The 22697-nt window shown below is 43.5% G+C and overlaps 2 protein-coding genes across 2 annotated transcripts in view; one reads left to right on the forward strand and one right to left on the reverse strand.

Annotated features, from left to right (window-relative positions):
* SGPP2 (sphingosine-1-phosphate phosphatase 2) overlaps nucleotides 1-6666 on the forward strand; it is a 33993-nt gene extending 27327 nt beyond the window's left edge. Inside the window, exon 5 of the mRNA XM_014256130.2 lies at nucleotides 3263-6666. Coding sequence (XP_014111605.2) covers nucleotides 3263-3805 — 543 coding nt within the window. The 3' untranslated portion in view covers nucleotides 3806-6666. The remainder of the gene's footprint in view (nucleotides 1-3262) is intronic.
* Nucleotides 6667-11384: 4718 nt separating this feature from the next.
* Nucleotides 11385-22697, reverse strand: part of FARSB (phenylalanyl-tRNA synthetase subunit beta) — a 37241-nt gene continuing 25928 nt past the window's right edge. Inside the window, exon 17 of the mRNA XM_005527026.3 lies at nucleotides 11385-11657. Coding sequence (XP_005527083.2) covers nucleotides 11506-11657 — 152 coding nt within the window. The 3' untranslated portion in view covers nucleotides 11385-11505. The remainder of the gene's footprint in view (nucleotides 11658-22697) is intronic.

The raw sequence follows: 22697 nt of genomic DNA on the forward strand, positions 1-22697 counted from the left end.
CCAGAATGAATACTATGCTCAGGGAAAAGGGAGCAAATACCCATGGCCTGGGCTGTTGTTAACAGGAGAGCATCACCCAGCCAGAGAATGGGGTGGCAGCAATGCACTGGCACTGCTGACAGGTAATTTAGTTACAGCCACCCATCTCCACCACCTCAACATCAGTGTCCCGTGTGTGTGGAAAAACAGGGAAAACACAGGGTCCTTTCTTATAGGTCTTTTAAGTTATGGAGTCTGAGGACCTGGTAAAGAGGGAATGTGGAGTTACCTGGAAAGGGCAAAGTAAAAAAAAGTAAAAATTTGGACACATTTTGAAGCAGTGAATCTGTAATTTTTTAGGGGTTATTTTTGAGAAGCAAAAAGCAATTGGAGACTATGTGGCTGGTAATTGTTGTTGTTTGCCTTTTTTGTCCTGAGAGCTGTATTTTAGAAAATATTGTTTTGCTTTCCATCTTAAAACACTGGCCCGATTTTTGGTCCCTGCCCCAATGCAGTGAACAAGCTTTCCTGTCTCACATCTACTGAAGCCATTCCCTTCAGAACCACAGCTGATGTGGTGAGAACCTCACTGGTACTGCAACAGCCCTGAGTTACAATCAGTAATGTCCTGGGCTGACCAGCATGGTCACTTTTTATAACCAAAAAACCCTGAAGGGATTTTTTCCCCCTGAGATATACCCATTTAGTGTTGATGCATTTATTTCTGATTACACCTCCTATGGTGGGGGGAGATGGGGGTGTTCTGAAGCTCCCACCCTGCCCCATTGCTGGGCTGTATTTCAGTTTTTTTCATACCACCATTAATCCTGAAATTATCTTAAATACTTTAAAACTGATAAACACACAACATATTCACAGTACTTTACACGCTGTGTAGTACAGTCCTTAGGAGTGGAGTTGAGGAGCGTGAGCAGTGTCTCACACTAAATGAAAATGTAAGGGAACTCAGGCAGTAAGTGACCATCTACCAGAGAGAACAGGAAAAGTGTTCTTTTCCTTGCTAGGATTGGCAAATTGGGGAAGCAGGGCAGATGTTTGGGGCTGTGTGGGAGCAGGGCTGAGCTGCATGGCTGTGGAGGGGCTTTAGGGGAGGTAGATGGAGCCTGGGGAGGACCTGTCTGTGCTGAGGGAGCTGGAGCATCCCAGCAGGGCAACTGGAGGTTTTAAATTTTACAGGTAATACTGCACCTTGAGCAAAATCCGTGCCTGCCCTTATTTAAAAATTCCTTTATAATTGCGGGCTTGGCGAGAGGCTAATCTGTTTACACAGGCAGACAGGCAAGAATGTGCTTCCTGGGAGTGCTAGCAGCAGCTCCTGCCCAGGGAAAAACTCAGGTCCTGCTCCGGGGGACACAGCAGGGAGAGTCCACAAAGCACACAGAAATAACAAATATAAGATAATGATGAAATAAGCACTACTTTTTAAAAATGCACATTTTATTTTACTTATGAACATGCAAAAATTATTTCCCCCCCTGGCCCCATGGGTTGCTTTGTGCACCCAGTTTGGAGACCATGGGTACAATGCCACTGGTCAGGGGCAGAGCTGAGTGTCTGGGTCCCACTTGAAACTTTCAAGAGCCACATTACTGTACTGGGGCTGAATGGGAGGATAACAAAATTCAGAAAACTTGAATCAGATTTGTAAGTCAGTGTTTGCAACTGGGTTGGGAACTTCTGGAGTCAGCTGGGTAAATCTGAGCAAAGCTTTTGTGAGGAAATGTTAATGTTTGGTTACATGTCTTTAATTGGAATAGAAAAGCATGTGAACAGCTTTTGAGTTCTGCTCCTTGATTACCCATAGAGGGGTATTAAGGACTTTTTCTTCTAATATCAGGTGGACAAACATCTGTGTGGGAAATGGATGTACAGATTAGGGATGGGATTTCTGAGTGTCAGTGCTGGAAGCAGCCCCCAGTTGCTTCATGTTGGGCCAAAACATGCTTTGTGTGTAAGGGTATCATCTAGGAATTGACATCAAAACATGAATTACTGTGAACTAAAGGTATATGATATAATGGTATTTTACACACTAGACATCTGTGATCAAGTTTTTGTATTTCCATGGCTAGCCTCATGTTTCAGATGAGGGAATAAATGGAAATTTCTATTAGGAATATACAAAATAGCTGTAGGAGTTGTTTAAAATTTGATTTGTTTAAAATCAAATGTGCTGTGAATCTAATGGAAGTTGTAAACAGTTCAGCCATATAGGAGTAATGCATTTACCAGAATGTCATTAAATATTTCTGTTGTGAAAAAAGTCAACTCATTCCTGCCTAACTCGAAGTGGAGTTCACATAAATAATTTTTGGACTGTGACCATGCATGGTAGTAGTCAGCTGTTGTGACTCATGAAAAAGATAGTCTTAGAAGAGGACATTTCTGTCTGTGACTAATGTCAGCTTTTGCAGAGCATTTTGTGGCTGTACTAACACTGCTGCCTCTATGTGACACTGGAAGGGCAGCCCAGGGAAACTTGTTTTCTTGCTTTTTACCTGGCTGCTCTCCTACAGATAGTTTTTGTTAGGGGCTACCTCCTGTCACCTTTCTCAGCTTTGTGGCTGACAACTATCAAGTTCTCAAAACACCTTATTTGCCTCTGTTAATAAATTAGGGTTTAACTATATGCTTGCTTCAGGCACTGTACTAAAAGCCGGATTTCAGAGACTTGGGCAACAAATTTCTCCTTGCTGTATCCCTGCCCGGAGGTGCCTCCCTCCCGCTGCTGGCAGAAACCATGGCACACACACCATGTCCCACAGCTCTGCACTTTCCATCCCTGGAGCTTGTGTTTATGGGATGGGAGCGTGTCTCTGACAAAGGACAGCATCTCCCCTTTATGCAGAGCAATAAGGGATAATCACACTGATGTGATGAAACTGCTTGCAGGGTTACAGGAGGGAAGGGGTTTGTGTGAAGGCAGCTCACTGCAGTGTTGTCCCAGAGGTGGAGTTGTGTGTCTGCCTTTTCTGAGGTCGTAGGTGGAGAGTGCCCTCAAAACATGAAAGCAGGTGAGGAGGAGAATGTGTGTCCACAGACACACGCATATGCATAAGCTAAGGTTGGGTTCATGGATTGTCTTGTTTTGTTTAGCACAGCCTTCAGGTTGTCTCTGCACGTGGATAATGCTATCACTGGATTCAGGGTGTTCCTCCACTGCTGGGCCCCACCAATGCAGATACTGGTACTTTATCATCACCCAAGTACCTGGTTTACCTTCCAGGTCTCACAAAGCCTTTTAAATGTGATTTCTTTACAGGATGTGATCGGAGGAGCACTGATTTCAGCTGTGCTGCTCGTGCTCTTGTATCCTGCGTGGGACACAATAGATCACTTGCTGTTAACCAGCCCCTTCTGCCCACTGTTTTCCATAGCTGTGCCTCTTGTCTTATGTTACAACTACCCCAAACTAGACTATTACAGCCCGACCAGGGGAGACACCACTACGATCTTAGGAGCAGCAGCCGGAGCAACTGTGGGATTTTGGTTAAACAATCAGTACGCTGCTTCAGCCTACACCAGTAAAAGTGTTCAGCCTGGATTTCCTCTGATCACCAGTACAATGGTGTTTGTGCTAGCCAGGTTCTTCGTAGGGATCTTGGTTGTCCTGCTGACACGCTGGCTCATGAAGAGTGTGGTCCTTGGCATGCTGGGCTATCACTACAAGTTCCCCATTCGCGACCTGGAAGCCCGGAGACGCCTGGAAGTCGAGGTGCCCTATAAGTTTGTAACGTACTCCTCCGTCGGCTTCATGGCCACCGTGATTGTGCCGCTGCTGCACCAGCTGCTGGGCCTGATGTGAGCACAGCTCCTCCTCACCGAGCCACCTGCGGCACCACCGCTTCGGAGATGTGATAATCCAGGCTGGTGACTTGACCAAAAAGTGTGTTGTGCCTTTCTGCACTGGTGTGGTGGGGTTGGCTCTGGCTGGATGTCAGGTTCTCACCAGAGCTGCTCTATCACTCCCCTCTCTCCAGGGAGAGAAAATATAAGGAGAGGATCCTGGCTCGAGACAAGTACAGGGAGAGATCACTCAGCTGTTTTACTGTCACAGGCAAAACAGACATGACTCGAGGAAGTAAGTTTAATTTATTACCAAACTTATCAGAGTAGGATAATAAGAAATAAAACCAAACATTACAACCACCTTCCACCTACCCCTCCTTTCTAGGTTTAACTTCCCTTCTGAAGTCTCTACCTCCTCCTACCCACCATCACAGGGGGATGGGAATGGAGGTTACAGTCAGTTCATCACATGTTGCTGCTGCTGCTCCTTCTTCCTGCTCAGGGGTAGGACCCCTCACACTTCTCCCCTGCTCCAGCATGGGGTCCCTCCCACAGAAGACAGCTCTCCAAAAACATCTCCAGTGTGAATTTTTCCATGGGATGCACTTCTTCATCCAGCGTGGGTCCTCTGACGCATCAAAAGTCCTGCCAGGAGCCTGTTTCAGTGTGGTCTTCAAACCCTCCTTAGGGCATCACCCTGCATCAGTGTGGAGCCCTCCACTGATTGCAGGTGGATCTCTGCTCCTCATGGACCTCCATGGGCTGCAGGGACATAGCTGCCTCACCACAGCTACACCACAGGCTGCAGGGGAGTCTCTGCTCTGGCACCCAGAGCACCTCTTCCTTTTCCTTCTGTGATCTTGGTATCTGCAGAGTTGTTTCTCTCCCATATCTTCACTTCTCTGTCTGCCTGCAGTTGTGCAGGTTTTCCCTCCCTTCATAACTCTGTTGTCCCAGAGGTGCTGCTACTGTCACTGATGGGCTCAGCCTTGGCCAGCAGTGGATCTGTCTGGAAGCCAGCTGGCATTGGTTCTGTTGGACACAGGGGAAGCTTCAGGCACCTTCTGAGAGAAGTCACCCTTTTAGCTATTACCATGCCCTTGCCACACAAACACAAAGAAACTGGCCTAAAATATCTGACTTGGAGGATTCATGGGAATTGCTGAGCACAGGTACCTTTGGCTTAGAAATCACTGACCCCACTGTGTCCCATAGTTAGATACCCTTTCCCAAGCAACTAAATATGACAAGCACACAGCCAAAATCCCTGCCAGAGCAGTAGCAATGGCTGTTTTGCTGCTGCGGGGTTGGGGTTGCTGGGGAGCAGGCTGTGCCTCTGCCTGCCTGGCTGTGGGGCTGCTCCTGGAGCAGTAGAGCAAACCAAGGCAGGGCTCAGGTTTGGGGCACCAGGGAAAACGTGGCTGGTGGGGTGGGGGGAGAAGTGACCAGCCAAGAACAAAGTGCCATCATTGGGCAGAGCTCATAGTGCCTTCTGATGGCACTGCCGGACCAGGCCAGTGATGTGTGGATGTTTTTACTCATTATTACAATTTAACAAAAAAACAAACCCAAAATGTAAAAGAGAAGGAAAAGCTAACACAAATTTTTTTTTTGTGATTTACAACAAATTTACCTTAGATATTAATAAGAAAGCCTCCACTAAAGGATCCTTTGTCTACGAACAACTGAGCAGAGTTATTATCACAGCACTGAGGCTTGAGTTCAAACTGTTTAACTCCAATTTAGTTCCCCTGGCTAGGGGAAAGGAAAAAGTCCTTCCTGTCATGCAGGGGTGACAAGTAGAGTCCATAAACTGCGTTGTGGAAGGAGCTGAGTAGTGACTCTGATGACTATAGCGCATGACAATGATAAGATGCCATCATTTTCTGCTGCTGCACAACATCACAGTTGGTCTTCCATGCATCCTGCAACACTGTGTGTACACTTGTAGAATAGCAGGCAGGCGTGTCCATTGGAAGGTCTTCCCTATAACTCAGGCTGCTTATTTAAAACAATATATTTCAGCTGTTGGACCAATGAGCTGTTGAGAAATACAGCAGTGAACGTGGTCTGCTTGGCTGGGAAAATGTACCGTGCTATTGCTGCAGAGCTTCAAGCCTGGTTCCTGTGCCTTGCCTGGCAGAATGTACAGTGAGAGCCAGCTTTCTAACCATGTCCACTTGTCTTCCTGGCTGCGAGGAAAATGAACCTGAGGAATGTAAAGGAGGTGCTTTGCCATCCCTTGACTGCCTGGATAAACATAATTCCAAAACTGTAGCTGGGAGTTCTGTCTGAGCAGTGTGAGGCTTGCACATGAAAGAGCTGCACCACTCTAAATCAGGTTGCCAGTCTCCAGAAGAAATGCAAGCAGAAATTTCAACCATTTTCAGATTTGCTCAGGCTGTGGATAAACTGTTCTGTATCAGGTTGTGTGGACTTTCCATGTGCATGCAAACAGCTCCAGCGAGCCTTTCAGCAGGGCACACAGCCACTCACACCTGCCCCTGGGTGAGTGCTGGATGTGGGCCACCACAGCCATGGGGTTCCACCCTCAGCCTCTCTCCCTCCCATACACCACAGAAGTGCTGCCATCAGGTTTAAAACACCTTTAAACCCCTTGTGTTAAGAGTGCTGCATGAACACAGGTGCAGTGCACAACAGGAGCCCTGCAGAGGGGCCACATCACAAAACTGGGAAAAAACTTGGCAGCAAGATGAGCATTTAAGCTGGGGATTGGAATTACTCCCAAGAAAGGCACAGTTTGTCAGGGACATTCATGCAGCTGTATGTGTAAAATTTCTGTTCTGATTCACAGCTATTTTATGCTATGAAGATTTTATAAATTGTATCTAAATGCTTCACAAGTATTTTTATAATATCCACCTGTATGCAATTCATGCAATAAATGCAAACTCTATTTGGTTCAAATTTTTAAATAAACCTATTTTTCAGAGTTTGGTGTCTGTCTGTTTGTTTTGCATCTTCTATTGATACTTATAAATGACTGATGCAAAGGCAATGAGTCCCTCTCTTCCCAAGCTGTCCTGCTTGTGGCTCCATGTCTCCTGCTCACTCTAGCTCCATACTTTGGCTTGTCCAGAGGGATCCTGCTTTTTTAAAAGCATTTTAGAAAGAGATTACTGGTCTACTGATGACTATTTGTTACAATATTTGTAAATGTAAATGAGTGACATGCATGTAGTTAGTGCTGGGGGACTTTTGGGCACTGGAATTTCCTTCTCCTGCAATATCTACTTCTAACAGACAAAACAGTTAACTGGAAGCCAATTTAATATGTGCAATGATAGCATGACAACCCATGAACTGCAGAATATTTTGCATTAGTTGAGAAGCCTGAGAAGGTTTTGTGGTCCAAAAGTGTACTTGAAACCAGCCAGGGCCCCATCCTTCTCTCAGCATCACATCCTGCCTGGAAGTGGTGTCACTCCAAGTGTCCACAGCTGATCAGGAAAAGATCAATTGCTGCAGCATGCCTGGGCCAGCTGGGTTAGGCAGGGCTTGCCACTGGGCTCTGTGCTGAGGCTGTGCTCCTGGGATGCTCAGGAGACCATAGCCACTCCTGCAGGGCCAGGCTTGGAGAGGCAAGTCTCCTGACAAGGTGAGACACATCACCCTTTCTGTATTTCATTAACCTGAAGCACCAGCTCCTCAGTACAAATCTGTCTTTGCTGTCTTTGGAAATCCTCCCCACTTCTTCATCCCTGCAGTGCAGATGCCTCTGCATTTCCAGGGTGGTGATAGAGAATGAGGTTTTGTGGTGGGCTTGCTGGCCATGTTCTTTGCTTTGTAAGACAAAGGCATCAGCTGGATCCTCTCGGGTAGGCACACCAGTGTTTAGAGTAAAACACCGCTTTTGATGTGAATGGAGTGGGATGTAACTTCCAGAGTATCACAGCCTGTGCTGTTGTGCTCTCAGTACTGTCTGTGCTCTGTTCTGGTCCTGTGCTATAGCTCTCCCTCTGTGCCTGCCTACAGGGGTGATGCAAGACAATCTAAGTTGCCTTTGTTATACTGTCAAAAGGGATGTAGCAGGCACCTCACCCATAGCATAGTCCACTCTGTCCTGCCCAGAGACTGCCCTCTCTGACCTGTTTTCTTTGCAAATCACTTTCTGGGTACATGCTGCTGACCCAGGCTTCCTCCTGGCTAGAGCATCTCTGTGTGCTGGTGCCCCAGTGCAGAACCAGCTACTCTGTTAGAAGTCAAACGGATATTGCATCTTTTGGCAGGAATTAAGAACCAAAGCACCAAGCACTGGATTTCCTCGCTTTGATTTTCCAGTTTGTCATGACCCCAGCCTCCTAATCCATCTAAGTTCCTATGCAAAATCATAAGCAAGCTCATGACTTGCTTTTCTGGATGTAGTTGATGTAATTTAGGGAACAGAAGAAAACAGTCTCAGTTTCAGTTTTGACCCTTCCCAACTGTGCTACAAGGAGAAGTTAAAAACACCGGTACCTGTCTGAACAGGGTGGAAGTGCAGCTGGGCAGTGGGTGGGATCTTGCACGTTTGCTGAGCCATGAGTAAAGCAAGGCCCTCGCTTGCTTCCTGCTCCTGTCAGAGCTTCCCCGCTGTCTCACTGTCTTCCCACCTGCCCACTGTCCTGCTGTCCATCTGTCCCGCTGTCCCTCTGTCCTGCCGTCCCACTGCCACCCCGCCCTGGAGCAGCCTCGGTTTCAAGGTCACTGGGCGGGCAGAGGTGTCGCGTGTGCCAGGCCATGATCCCCTGGCAGCCTCCTGGCACTGCTTTTGCCCAGCCTATTCCACACTCACCTGCCAAACCAGGGCTGATTTAAATTTCAAGCGAGCACAGTGCCAGGCTGGAGATGGAAACAGTCCCAGGCATCACCTTTATGTAAACAGCCTTATGCAATAGCAAGGGTAACCTGCAGGCACGGGGCCTGTGCTGGGAGCTGCAGCCAGGCTGGCTCAGGGTTCTGCTCTTTGGAAAATCACCACCAAAGCACAGCAAGGACAAACCCAGAGCTCAGAGCTCGTGTTAGCAGAACGGAATCCAGCAATCGCCCAGACAGCACACTAAACCAGCTCTGATCTCTGTCACCAGCTCCCCAGCCTTGTCTGCTTGTGTTCACATCCCCAGCAATGACCCAGTAGCCACAGGGAGCAGGAGCAGGCCAAAAGTAATCCACAATTGAGGAGCAGTAGTTAAAAATCCGACTTCCAACTCTTGTCTAAAAAGAAAACCCAAGTTCAAAAGATTGCTCAGAAGCCCCCACCAGCAGCAAAGGGTTCCTTTCCCAGAGCCCATGGCTACAGCAAAGGCTAAAAGCAAATTTCAGTGCTCACAGTGGCTGGCTCCTGCACAAAGCTGTGTAATAACTACCTCGAGTACTGCACAAAGCTATGAGCAGGCTGTAAATACCAGATAATTGCTTTGGAGCTATGAAAGACAAAGCCTCGCAATAAATATACCAGACTTATATGAAGTGTCCCACTCATCAGGAATCACAGTTAATCCTGAGCACAGCACTACAGCAGAGCTTGAATTTCACTGCAAGGCTGTTGGCACCACAGTTAACTGGAAGGGTCAGGGACTCTGAAGAGGCTTTTTAACCTTTCTCTCAATTCTCATCCTCTACTTTTAGCAAGTAATGGTACTTACCTGGGACAAAGCTCATGGTTTTGGAGCATTTAGCTGCCAATGCATGAGCAAATGGTGAAATGAAAAAGAAGCATACCTAAAAGCCTCACAACACATGCCACTGCAGCTCAAGCCTTTAGCCCCAGCTTAATCTAGTCTTTACACTCAAAGGACAGCTAAATTCACAGGAGAATTGGGACACCCAAAGAGTCAGAAAATCTTGTGTAGAGAAATATATTTAGTGCACGCAAATATGCCTGCACTCTGCTGCAATGCAAATCTGCCTTATTGTCGTCCTAATCCCCGTGCATGACACACCAATAAACAAGGGGGGGTTAATACTTTCCATCTGCGTTACGGATTGCTTCCCACACTGCGAGCCTGCCTGGCTACAGTTGTGTAGGCATCATGGAGAGAGAGATCCTGCAAACGCCAAGCTGCCTAATCCCCTGGGAGGTTTAAATTGTGAGCTGCAGTTTTCTCACTCTCCGTGGGCACTGGAGCCAGTCGTGCAACGTATGGCAATAGCTATATTCTCATTTCACGTCTGTCATGCAGAGATAATTAAAATCTACACTTCCATCTGAGGGGAACCGTAGGGTTTCCAGATGGGTAACTGTAGAGCATATTTCATACTGGATTATCACTTGCACCAAAAAGCCTTGCCTGTTGCCTTCCCACCTGTTGAGATTGTTGATGGGACTGCCATTGAAAAGCCCTCATGGGCCCAGTGAGCGGGGTCTGTGCAGCTCGTAAAACTACAAGCTTACCTCAGCATGGCACATCTCTCTCTGCTCAGTGGGGCAGTCATTGTGACACCCTTCTCTGGCAACTCCCAGATGTCCCCCCTAGGACAGGCCCCTCCCGGCTCTCACAGCAGAAAGGAGCCGCAGTGCACCGGCCTAGCACAAAACACTGGCTGTTGTTGGCCTGCTGCATTAGCAATGGTTATAATATTGCAAAGGAGGGACAGTCAGCTCCACAAGGCTGCCAGTCAAGGGCTGCTTCAGTGTACTGACCACCCACTTGGTGACATTCCTGCAGAAAGGAAGGATTGGGCATCACTGTGCTGGATGGAGCTTCTCAGTTTCAGAGAGTAGAGGCACAATGCACCAAGCTGTGACACAACTGCTGACAGAAAGCCACCTAGAAGGAAAAGCCTGACCCATGAGAGGTTCTCTTGTACTGGCAGGGGTAGAACTGCCAGAAAAGTAACCCTGTCCAAAATCTACATGGTTCTGCTGCACAGCTGGGGTCCAGAAAGCCCTGGTGGGGCTGGGAGTGCAGTGGGCCCATGCGCACTTCTGCAGACAAACGTGCCAGCCTCAGGCAGACAAAGGCTTTGATAGTTTTCTGCTACTCATGCAAAACACCATGGGCATATGCTCTTAAATGCACTTCCCCATTTGGTTTGGAGCTTCAAAAACCTCCAGGCTGACATCAACAATGAAAAAAACTTTAATTCCACCCCCTCCCCTTTCTGAATTTAGAATGATAAAGGACCAACAGTTATGTCTGGAGCAGGGAAGCAGATATTACACACATCTTGCTTACAAAATAGCTCTGGTTTTCATGAAACAAGTTTATTTTCCTCCCCCAGCCACTGATGAGCACATGACAACCGTATAGAATAAAAGCTCAACTCCTTAGTTCTGCTCACATTCACTCAACATTTGCTCTAATCAATTATCTTATTTCATGCAGTAAGAAAAGAATGAGATTCCTGTTATGCAGCCATAATCAGTTACAGTATGAAGCTGTGTCTGTGGAACATTTCTGATTTTGAAAACTAATCATGTGCTCTGCCATTACATTTCTCTTCTAAAACGCTGGGCTTTGACCCAACTTGTTTCTTCCCCCCTGCCCTTTGAAAACATTGAGGGCACAGCCTAGTCCGGGATCCCACATTCCTTCCCTGCAGAAGCCAGCCAGATTGCACTGTAAAGAACACATTTACTCAGGGAGACAGGATCTGTTTTTCTGGTTTATTGGAACATAAAAGCATAAGCGGATGTCCCCCGGGAGGCAGACAGAAGAGGAGAGGGTGCTGCATGTGACAGTGGACAGCTGGCGGAGGATAAAAGTCACATCTTCACACGAAGGGCTCAATATTGATCTCTAGGACAGAGCAAGGCATGGTGAGCTCAAATTTGGTGATAACATCAGGGTGTACGACTCCAAGTTTCCCAATGCTTTGACCTTTAGCAAAGACCTCAGCACAGCGACCAGGAAAGAAAGCAGAGCCTATAAAGAAAGTGAGAGAAAAATCAATATTTCTTTGGGCCAGAGGAGTCAATAGGCATTTAGTGTGCAGAACAAAGCTCTCAGTATTAAACAGTTCTCTGTGCTGAGATGCTCAGAAGGGGCTCTCACATTCTTGCATTAAAAGTTATCATGATTGATAGAGAATGAGAAAACACTGACTTAAAAGTAAAATGTAAAGCCCATAGCATGGGCACTTTTTGCACTCCAATTGTTTTGACTAAGTTCCTCCTGCAATAGAAATTAGCACAGTTGAGTCAGAGGGCTACTGAAATGAAGAACTTTTGCAGCCTGTAGGCTACTTAACTTCCAAATGTCTCCCACCTTAGTCTGTTTAAAGAAATAAAGCTTGCTGTCATCTAAAGGGTAAGTAGGCATGTCACCCTTGATTGCCTGTCACATAATTAAAAACAACCTGCATTCCTCATCTGGAGAAAAACTTTTAAAGAATTTTCCTATTCACCATAAAACTGTGAAACAATGAACACTCAAAGAAAGCCAAAGATCATCTTCCTCTTACCTCAAACCAAGTCCCAATTTTTAAATGTTACATGGAAGTTTTTCCTTAAAAAGTAGTTAAATTTCCCATGAAGAACTTGAAGCAGCTGTGTAGACTTTTTCATGGAAAGACTTTCCTGCCTGGGAACTTCCCTGTGTGTGGTGGCTCTACCAGCACTATGTTCAAGCTTGTCTACTGCAAGAGGTGACCTATCCTGAGGTGAGTGGCATTTTTATCTGATAGCCCTTCTAAAGACAAACCCAAACCAGACCAGCCAGTTGCTCCTTTGGAAAGCACCTCTTTCTGAACAAGTGTGAGGCAGCAAGGCACAGTGTGTGGGACATCCTGTGAGCAGTGCTGCAGGCAATGCTGTGACATCAAAGGGGGAAAGGGGAGAGGATGAAACAAAGCCACTGAATCCTACAGATTCTGAATCCTCAGAAAGCTCCTGAGCCCTGTTTTTAATGCTACTTCCTTCAGTGTCCTCTGTGAAAAGATCACAAGAATTTCCCAACATCTGGTTACACCAAATGCTACTTAAAGTTCAGCATCAGTCCAGGACATTTTACTGTATGTATGAGGAGCAACTTAAAAAGGCAATGATGTCCGAATGAACCTCAAACCTCGAGAACATTTTCATTATACTCTGGTCACTAGTGGTCAAGCCCAGAGATATTCTCTGTTAGCTGCCCAGTGGAAATATTTAAGAAGTGTTTCCTATGAGGTTTGTAGTTGTAACTTGCAGCTACAAGAACAGCAATTAGGTCTTTTTCTCGTCCAAGTTGCTGCAAGTGCAAATTTTACCTTCAATGTCCACTTCAGTTTTGGCTACCTTGTGAAATCTGACCACAGTAGTAAATGACCACAGTAACATTGCTTAAAGGCTGTTTTAAAAATACTCAGAGCAAAATCTTTTAAATTATCCAGTTCCAGTCTTAGCTACAAGCACAAACCAACCACTTACACTGGATGTACAACAGTGAAATTACCTCACCCTGGATGCTACTGGCACATGACTCGAGCCAAAGAGACACTTGCCACTGCCAAGCTGCACTATTCAAAACAAGATGAAACAAATTTAGAAAAGAGTCAAATGTCACAAATACAGATCACTTTGCAGACTGTGGGTGAATACATAACCTAAAAATAAAGTTGCCTTTTACTTAGTGGTAAAGGCTTTCCCATTTGTAAATAAAGCTGGTATTGTACCAAAGATGTGAGCAGCACACAGAGACTTTCTTTTAGACACTTGATTGTAAGCTTGAACTGGCACAAGAGCAAGAACCAAGCAGAAGTTGATAATGTTGGTGTGGTACCCCACTATAAATCTGTAGGAAAAAAAGAGCTTTGACAAAGGGTCAGTTAAAAAGCTGTGTCTGACTTGTCTGTTCTTCTGAGCTTCCTTCTGTGTAGTCTTGGGAAAGTTATTTTATCTTCTTGCACATCTAGACACAGCTATGTCATGAGACTTAACTGTTTTTAAACTTGTAGTAGATATCTGATGGGGTCTAAAATAATACTGTACTCAGTCAATTCAACAAGGGCAGTTTCCCAGATCTGTGCTACTTCCCATTGTGTGAAACAATGCTGTTTTCATACACAACAAATGCTCTGCTATCCATCACCAGTTGTTGGTCTCCTAGTCCCAGTGAGTTCCAAATATGCTGCTCCAGGCTATGGGTTAGACACTGAGGAGAATTTTCCATCTCACACAGCAACTGATGCTGGACCATGATGTTACTTTTCCTTGCACTTCCTTGCAGTGAAGAGGGAAATATATAATTAATATCAAGGGGGAACATTTAGGTCCCCAAAGTGCAGGAAACAGGACCTTCAAACAATGTCTCAATTTCTAGTTGAGCTGACCCTGCTAGTTGGCTGCTTCACAGGGCAGTCACCGGTGTGCCCCACACTCTGCAAACACTGCAGTTGCAGGGCACAGTTCTGTGGCTGGAAAAGATCAGACAATAAGCAGATAAAAATGAAAGAACCTGTTAAAAATTTTAGGGCCCCCATCTGTCCAGCCAACACATGGCTCTTGCACCAAAGAAACATGAGCTGAGAAACAGGTTTACAGAGAGTTTATGAACTCTGGTTAATAATGGAACTATTATTACGGTAATTGGCTGCACTACAGAATGCTTCAAAGTATATTCCTGCCTGCCAAAAGGGCCTCCAGACTGCATCCCATAGGGGGGATCTAAAGCCTTCCTCATCTCAGTGACTCTTCCTTTGACCACACAGGTGGTAAGGGAAGGAGGTTGGCTCATGCATTGGACCAGCTGGCATTGCTCCATGTGCCTCTGCCATGGAACCAGAATTTGGAGCAAACGTAAATTCCAGGTTAAAAAATTCAGACATTGAAAGGGAAGCAAAGAAGGAAAAAAACCCCAAAACCTCAGAAGAAACATGAAAAGCCTGAGCAGGAAGGGGGGAAAAAAACCCCAAGCATTTGTAGCTGGGGGAGAGCTTTGATGAGGGACCAACCACAAGCACAAAAGGAGACATGAGCTAGAGGAACCTGCTAGCTGTGGCTAGGAACTGTGCTAGGGCAAGAGACAGGCTGCAGGAGGACCTGAGAAACCCATGGAGCAGGGCAGCAAACCAGGATGGTAATCAAAATAATCAGGGAACAAAGGTAAGGATTCTTTTTATCCTAATTTGTGTGTTTCTGGTATTATCAAGTAAACAGCAATGGTGGTTAGGATTTCTAGCAAAGCTTGTGTTATGAACTGGGCAGTGTTATGTGACTTCAGCTCTTGAAGTAAAGTAAAAGCTTCAGAGTGAGAGTCAAGGCTGTATGAAAGACGTGCTGAAGCTACTTGCACACATGGGAAATCAGCAAAGTGCACACAGCATCACCTTTTTTGTGTAAGTCACAACAGAAGCTGAAGCCCAGCGTTCTTAAGCTCCAGTAAAGCCTTGATGCCAAAAGGAGTCTTTCCAGAATCATTGGCAGCTGTGACCTGCAGCTTTTGAGCAGGAGCTCACCATAGTTTGTCCTGCCTGTCTATGCAGTATCATCCAAGAATAGCATGGTTGTGAAGAGCATGGTCTTCCCCAAGAAACTGTCCCTAGTCAGGGAGGCACAAAAGCACATCTGGAGGCCCCACTTAGGTGTGTTAGGAAGGGATTGTGATTGCTGCTGGTGTAATTATCCTGAAAGGCTGCTCTTTGTAGGTCAAACTGGTTGGTTGTACCCTCAACTACACGGAGAGTCAAAATTGATTTAAACGTTGTAGTTTACTGTACCTTCTGTTTTAAGGATAACAGATTTATCCCTCTTGACAGTTAATCCTTTCTGCTCTGCACACAAATAAACTTCACCTTGAAAATCTAGTCAGAGATTGTATTGTCCTTGCTGATAAAGACCCAGACAGTGCCAGAGAAAGCCTGAAGGTCTAGCAGTGGCAATCCACCTCTTAATATGTCAGGTGTGTAAGTGGTAGTTAGGAGAAGGGGTGGGGTGAAATCGTATACGCATTGCTAAAGAAGGGATGCCAAAGCCAGCCCTGTCTTATGCTGACACACTACACGCAAGGGAAAGACAAAAGCTACTTCTCGTGGCTGCAAGTAAGAATTTAATTTCTAATGTTCAGTGATGTAGAAGTAATACCTTTAATTAAAGCTTCTGTAGCATGTCCTCAAAATCCGTAATTGCCTTTCTGTATTCAGGCAACAGGGCCACTTTGATTGCTTTGGGGTAATTCTTTGGCCAATAATCCAACAGAGCATGTAGTCTTTAGCACATTTTCTGGCTAATTGACCCTCAAAGAGCTCCAAGTTCCCTGCACTCTTTGTTGTCAAACACCTTGCACAGTTTCTTTTCTCTACCTTACTCTCTCTTCCTTTCAAAAAGAAATAGATTAAAGCTGTATTATAGGTCTGCAGTTGCACTAAGCCTTCAAACCCACTTGTTTGTTCCTGTAATTTGAAGGAACACTGGAAGCTGAAGCTTAAGAAGGTAACGGAGCAGAGCTTATCTGGCCTCAGTAGTCTTTCATCTTAATTCTCCTCCCTTTAGTGACTCCAGCTGCCCTTTCACTACCTCATCCCAACTCACCTGGGGAAGTATTTTGCCTGTGCTACACTGCATGGAATTTGGTTTTGTGAGGTTAGATGTTGGTTTTAAGATCAAGTTCCTCCCACTTTTGACCAATTCCTTCTTTTGGCAGAAAATGCAAATCAAATGCAGAGTCAGGGGGCACCATCAGCCCAGGCAGCGTGTTAAAAGGCAGCCCCCTCTTTCTGCCCATATACACAGCACAGAAGGGGTCCCAGAACCTTATGCAAACCAATAGCAACCTCAAAATCAGATCTTGTCATGGAATTATTTACCTTCAGCTAGTTCCTAAAATCACAGACATCTCAAAGCTTGCATGACTTCTGGAACATACTTAGAGACCAATTGTTCTCAGAAGTTGCACATTGTCAGCAGTTCTTCTTCCTTATATTCTCAAGCCCAGAAAAACCATTCTTTGGGATCAGTGGGAGATTTGTCAACTTTAGACTCTTGATTTGTAAGTCCTGACTAAAACTGTGCCAGAATGACTGCCATTTCCCCAGATCACACCTAACTGTAGTGACACACCAGGAAATTCAAATGAGTACAATTAAATTTAAGGCATGTGCCTTAATTACCCTCACAAGAAAATAATTAACACTTGACAAAAATCACAGAATCAGTATCTGTGTGATGTGAATGACTATGTCCTTGTCTAAAGGACATCCATCCTTCATTCTGATCTCTTCCTCTGTTTTTCCAAAAGCCTCCTCATACAGGGCATAGCAGAATAGGGTAAAGTGACAATCAATTATTTACCTGGACTGCTACACTGGATATCCAAAAATAGAGTTGAATAATGAGTCCTTGTGCAGACAATAAGTCTGGGAACATGCAGAATCATCCATAGATTTGCAGTGGTCAGTCAGTAAATCATCTTCTCCTATTACAACTAAGTCAATGGCTGAGTTTCTATCAATTTGTATTTCAGGGAGGGTGTGAGGAAAACTAACTCTTCTATCTCATAAGAACCTGCATATACAACCCTATAAGCTGGATTTTTCATTCTTGCTGTGGAGTGTCCCAGGAGCTTTAACAGAAGTTGTTTGATGTTGCTGGATGTCAGAAAGTGGTTCAAGAATGCAGTAGGTTTGAGGCACCTCTTCATTCACCAGTTATCCTCAGGATTACAGCAGCCTCAGACACTTAAAATTATCTGGGTAACATCACTGTGTTCCTGCCTTTCCTAAGGGAAGGTAATACTTGGGTGGATGCTGAGGCTAAGGAATGCAGATATTTTGGGTCACTGATCTGGGTACAGCATTTCTCTTACTCAGTGCTGGGGCTCTCTTATTAAATACTGCATCCAGAAAAAAAAATTAAGTAGGAAACCTAGAAAGAAATCTATCAAATTCCAAGTATTTATCTAGAAATCAGTATTTGTGTATAAAGATCAAAAATTTGCCTTTGTGGGGCAGTTGTGAGAAAAAGCAACTCTCCACTGGAGTTTAGTTGCTTTGCAAAGTTACCATTACACAGCTAATTTTTGCTGTTAGGCTGGTTTATCTGATTTATCCAGATTTATCTGAAATGTTATACTTTGTCTAAAAGTCACAAACCTAAGCTGATATTATGTCACAGCTATTTTGTCTACAAAACTAAGGAATTCCTAATCCCAAATAAAGCTCACTTTTTTTTTTTAAAAAAAAGAAGTCTTGTTATTTCACTTGAGTTAGAAAACATAACGATTTGAATATTAAAAAACTTAATTTATTTGTGTTCCCTGAGTGTTTTTATCACTCTTTGGATATCTAAAGGAATGATTCATCCTTGCAAACAACAGAATCTGTCAGAAACTAAGAAACAATAAACCATATGCTTTCTGGCAGGGGGTATAACATAGTCTATGTGTGTACAGCAAGGCAGCAGGTTTTAGCTTGTTAGGCTCTGCTTTCATACAGGCACTAGAGAATAACAAGAACCAGCACTAAGCCAGTCTGCAGGTCAACTTTAGTGTGTCACATTTGGTTTGCATGTTGTTTAATCACTCATGTCCTAGACCAAGCTGCCCTCCTCTCCCAGTGACTTGACTGAGATAACCAAGAGCCACCTGATGTTCTGCTTTCACAGCTCCCCCCATTTCATGCCTTTCAGAAAACGACTCAACAATCTGGCATGGAATAATATATCATTAAACAATGAATCTCAGCAGTCACTGGAACTGTTCATCATTTAGTTTTAGCAACTAAGGCTTATGTTGCAAAGCAGTGCCTCGTGGCTGAAGCACACAGTGGCTCCAGCAAGAACAGAAATGCCTGAGCTGAGTGTGAGCTCAGCATTTCTCTGTGTAGCTGCTCCTTTCTAACATGTGCACCACAAGCAAAGATGAAGTCAGTTCCTCCACTGTGGGCAACAGGTATCTTTGGAGCCTGCATTCACACTGATCTAAACATTTGAGCCAATATCTTGCAAATGAAAATGTTATTGCAGAAATAAAAAGAAAAATAAAAGTAAGATTAAATTTGAAGCACCACCCCTCCGCCTTCATATCCAAGTTAAAAAATTGCACCAGACTGGAGAAGTGCTAAACTATAAAGTATAAAACTGACATGCTCACATTTTATGGTGGCATTAATATCAGTATGGTAGTGAAAATGAAAGGAGATGCACACTCAGTTTGCCTCCAGCCACAGCAAGGCTGAGCAGATGAGAATGGAATTGAAGGATGGAGCTGTGGGGATAGGCAAATGTAGCCTTTCTTCAGAGGAGCCAGAACTGCCCCTGCACCCTGAGAAAGGAGCTGTGCTATTGCTGCTATTTCTGCTATTGCCTTGGATGATTTATTTCTTTTATAAAGAAAGCTTTGCAATATTGAAAATGTGGTTGATGATTAAGAAATAATTTTCTATTTAAAAATGTAAAAAGTTGGAAATTACCTAAATCTGTAATTATACAATGCAAAGCTGTGCCAGACATTTAAAATTCTTGATGCAAGGAAGACTTTTTTCTGTTAAGACTTGTTATGATGTGTGATTAAAAAAGATAGTTGCCTTTGGGGGGCAAAACCAAAGGAATTAAACTCTGAGAAGGCCTCTCCAGTACAGGAAGAGCAGAAGAGCAAAGAGTTGTCAGGGAGAAGACATTGACATCTTGAGCTCAAGGAACACAAATGCCAGTGATTTAGATGGTTCTGGTTGGCAAAAACTGATAGAAAATGAAAGCCCTTAACCATCAGGAGAAATGCTACTAGTCCCTGGAGCATGCCTAACCTGTCAGAATAAAATGAAATGAGAAGAAAAATATTGTAATCTTTAATAGTTAATACTTGCAAAAAGAGGCACTAGAAGACAGCTTGACAGTAGAAGATAGCTTGTGTCTGTTTTCAAATAGACTTGACACCTTTCCTCACAGTGTTGCCACAGATTTTTTTTTTTCCCCTCCCACTACAGGACACATACTTCTAAATGAGTCAATTAAAAGTAGTTTCTCTTCTAAAATAATCTTCTGGATTTGAGAAACTAATACTTTCTTTGTTCTCTAATTGAATTTCTTTTATTTCATATATGGGGAAAAAAAGTGTGTCAAACATAATTTGGTGATGAAAGTTTAAAAGACACAGAAGTCTAAGCCTGTCAAACAACCTTTTATTATCCCATGCTGTGCTAAAATAATGTACTTTAACTCACACACCTTTTTGGGGATAAGGGTTGATACTTGAAGGGTATCAAGAAGGAACATTCAAGAAGTTTCAGAGAAGAGCTGAAATTCCACAGGAATGGAAAAAGCCCTTCTCAAACTCACTTCAGAGAGCCTATTTTTCATATTAAAAATCAACACTGTAACACAAAGCTAATGAAATGAGACCTATTTCTAAAATCAAACTCTGTGTTTTGCCCCAAATTCTGTGCTGCTTGGCCTACCTGCATCACTTCCAACAGCAGGACACCTCTGAGGTGTCCAGTGCCAGTGTGCTGCCAAATTTTGATAAACCAGATTGATCTGGAGGTACCCCAAATATTGTAGACTCCCATTTTGGCTACATCAATAATAGAGGCAACTTCATAGCTTTCTCGGGTACCTCCTTGGGTATTAATGCAGTTAAAATCAAATTTGAGTCATTAACCCCAGAGTGGGAAGATACTTGATAGAACAGAAATAAGCTTGGCACAAATTTATGAGGATTTAGTTCCTATAAATCTGAAGACCTATTACAGAAAGAAAAGAGAGACCTGAGATAATAGACAATTAAAGGGACATTAAGTGAACAGCCACACCCACTTTAATAGATAATTTAATGCACTTTTGAGTTGTTAGAACTGTCATTCTTCATGTAACTAAGTTCCCTTGATGCTACAGAAAAATCTGTTCAAGAAAAAAGGATGAGAAATTAATTAGATCTCAAAGCAGTGGCCAACATTGGAAAAGCAACAAAAGCTAGTGACAAACATCCAAGTTTGCAGAGTGATTTATAATTAAGCCATTTTAATGATCAATGCTGCCACTTCTGAAACATCTTGCAGAATTAGGGTAATACTTCTAAATGTACTAAAATTGGTCAGGTTTGAAAAAAAAAAGAACCTGTTCTTACCTCTCACTATTAATTCACTAAGGTTTCTGGGAGGTAGGGAGGGGACTAAACAGAAACAGGAGTGGAAGATCTTCAAGAACAATTTGTTTGATAAATTAGTACTAGCAGTTTCACAATAAAAAAGAGGAATGTTTTTGGCCAAAACCCCATCCATATTTAGTGCTGAAGTGAATGTGGTCAAAAATCAGAAAGTTCCTTAGAGACAAAAATGAGAGAAATAATTTGCACTTCAGAATATGTGATTAATAATAGTGGCTGAAATTCATCAAGGAACTAAAAAAAATTAGGAAAGATTAACTACTGGCTGCAGTAAAGACAGCATTTTAAAAAGACTTAGCAATACTGGAAACAAATTGTAGGTAGAGTACTTCCATTTACTAACAAGACTGGCTAAAGAATCCGAAGTGTACTAAGTTTTTAATAAATATTTCTTTTCATCTGGGGTGGGGGGGAGGTATTGTTGAGTAGAGTAAGGTGTTGTCCAGTGCACTGAGAAAATAAAGAATATGTCTAGTTACATCTACCAGGATTAAGATGTTTCTACAACACCAGGAGTCTCAGGCATCAGAATTGTGGTGCAATTCTCAGAGCAAATACCCTGCCTGCTCCTGTTGGAGTTACAAAACTGGGAATTCAGCAGTACTAAAAAAAAGTTAATGTGGTGCCAGCATTCCAAGGTGGATGACCTAAGTTGATCCTTGGTGACAAAAAAATTATGGGGGACTGGCAAAAGTGAAACTAACAGGAGTGGAATACAGTGAATGACCAGCTTATGTGTTTTATTAAGAATGGATGTTTTCATTACCTACCAAACTTGTCATTTGAAAGACTATGCAATGGCACCTATAAAAATGCCAGTTAAGTGGGCTAAGAATTATGATACCTCCCAGTATGTCTGAAATGATATTTGGAGGCCTGGTAAAATTGGCACATTTCCTTTAGTTATCTATGAGTAAACAGACAATTATTGACATTTGTGACCAATGCAATGGCTGCCAAGACAAGCAGCTGAAAGGCCAGGATTGCCCTTAAGAGCAATCAAGCTACAATTTCTTAAAATAAGGCAGGTATTAATAATGCCAAGCTCAATATGAGCACTAAACATCTGCATATAGTTCAGTCTCCCAATTTAAGCTGATCACTAGAGATAGATGCTGCAGGTCAATTCCATACCTCTCACTTGGAATTAGTCCCAGGTTTCCATCCTCTTGTCTTGTGAATTGAGGTTCACGGTCTAAATCTTCTTTTAAAGTTGTTTATTGTGTAATTATTACTATAAAAGCCAATGTTTATTGATGTTCTTAGTTATGGAGATAACTATTACACCTCTAATTTCACAGCTGAACCTTACTAAATGGAAAGCTATTACTATGAGTTACTGTGGAATTAAAATTTTCTCCACTTTACCACACCTTTCATTTAATTAAATAAGGGCAGTAAAAAGAAGGGAGTGCAGCTTCTTCTGTTTTTTTCTTGTTTTCTTTTTTTTTTTTTTTAAACAACTGTCAGTTACTAAATGAAGCAAGAGTTACTCTGCATTTATTATGTACACATTCCCACTGAACACAGGCTGACTTCCCAGATCTGCTAAGCTGATCATTACCTTAAAAGAATGAATGGCATGAACATTTAGTTAAAAAAAATTTAAATTAATAAAATTCAAGAGTTAGCTGAAATCCCTGAGAATCAATACTGTAGAAGAAGGAAGCTCATGTCACAATAAAAATAAAAAGCTGATTCTTTTTAGGGGTTGCTTGATTTCATGAGATTGAATATGGAATATATTTCAATTTTGTCATGGAGGACAGTGGGGAAGGCAGGGGAGCAGTAGCAATGCACAGATTCTCTGTAACATTTTCTGTGAACCTGTCAAGTTGTTTCATTTTGATAAAACAGGGATATTATCTTCCCTTTTCACTTTGTGCTCAGTTA

The sequence above is a fragment of the Pseudopodoces humilis genome, chromosome 11 (assembly GCF_049639895.1).
Source record: "Pseudopodoces humilis isolate 2021_Gansu_Grassland_sample_001 chromosome 11, ASM4963989v1, whole genome shotgun sequence".
Taxonomy (NCBI): Eukaryota; Metazoa; Chordata; class Aves; order Passeriformes; family Paridae; genus Pseudopodoces; species Pseudopodoces humilis.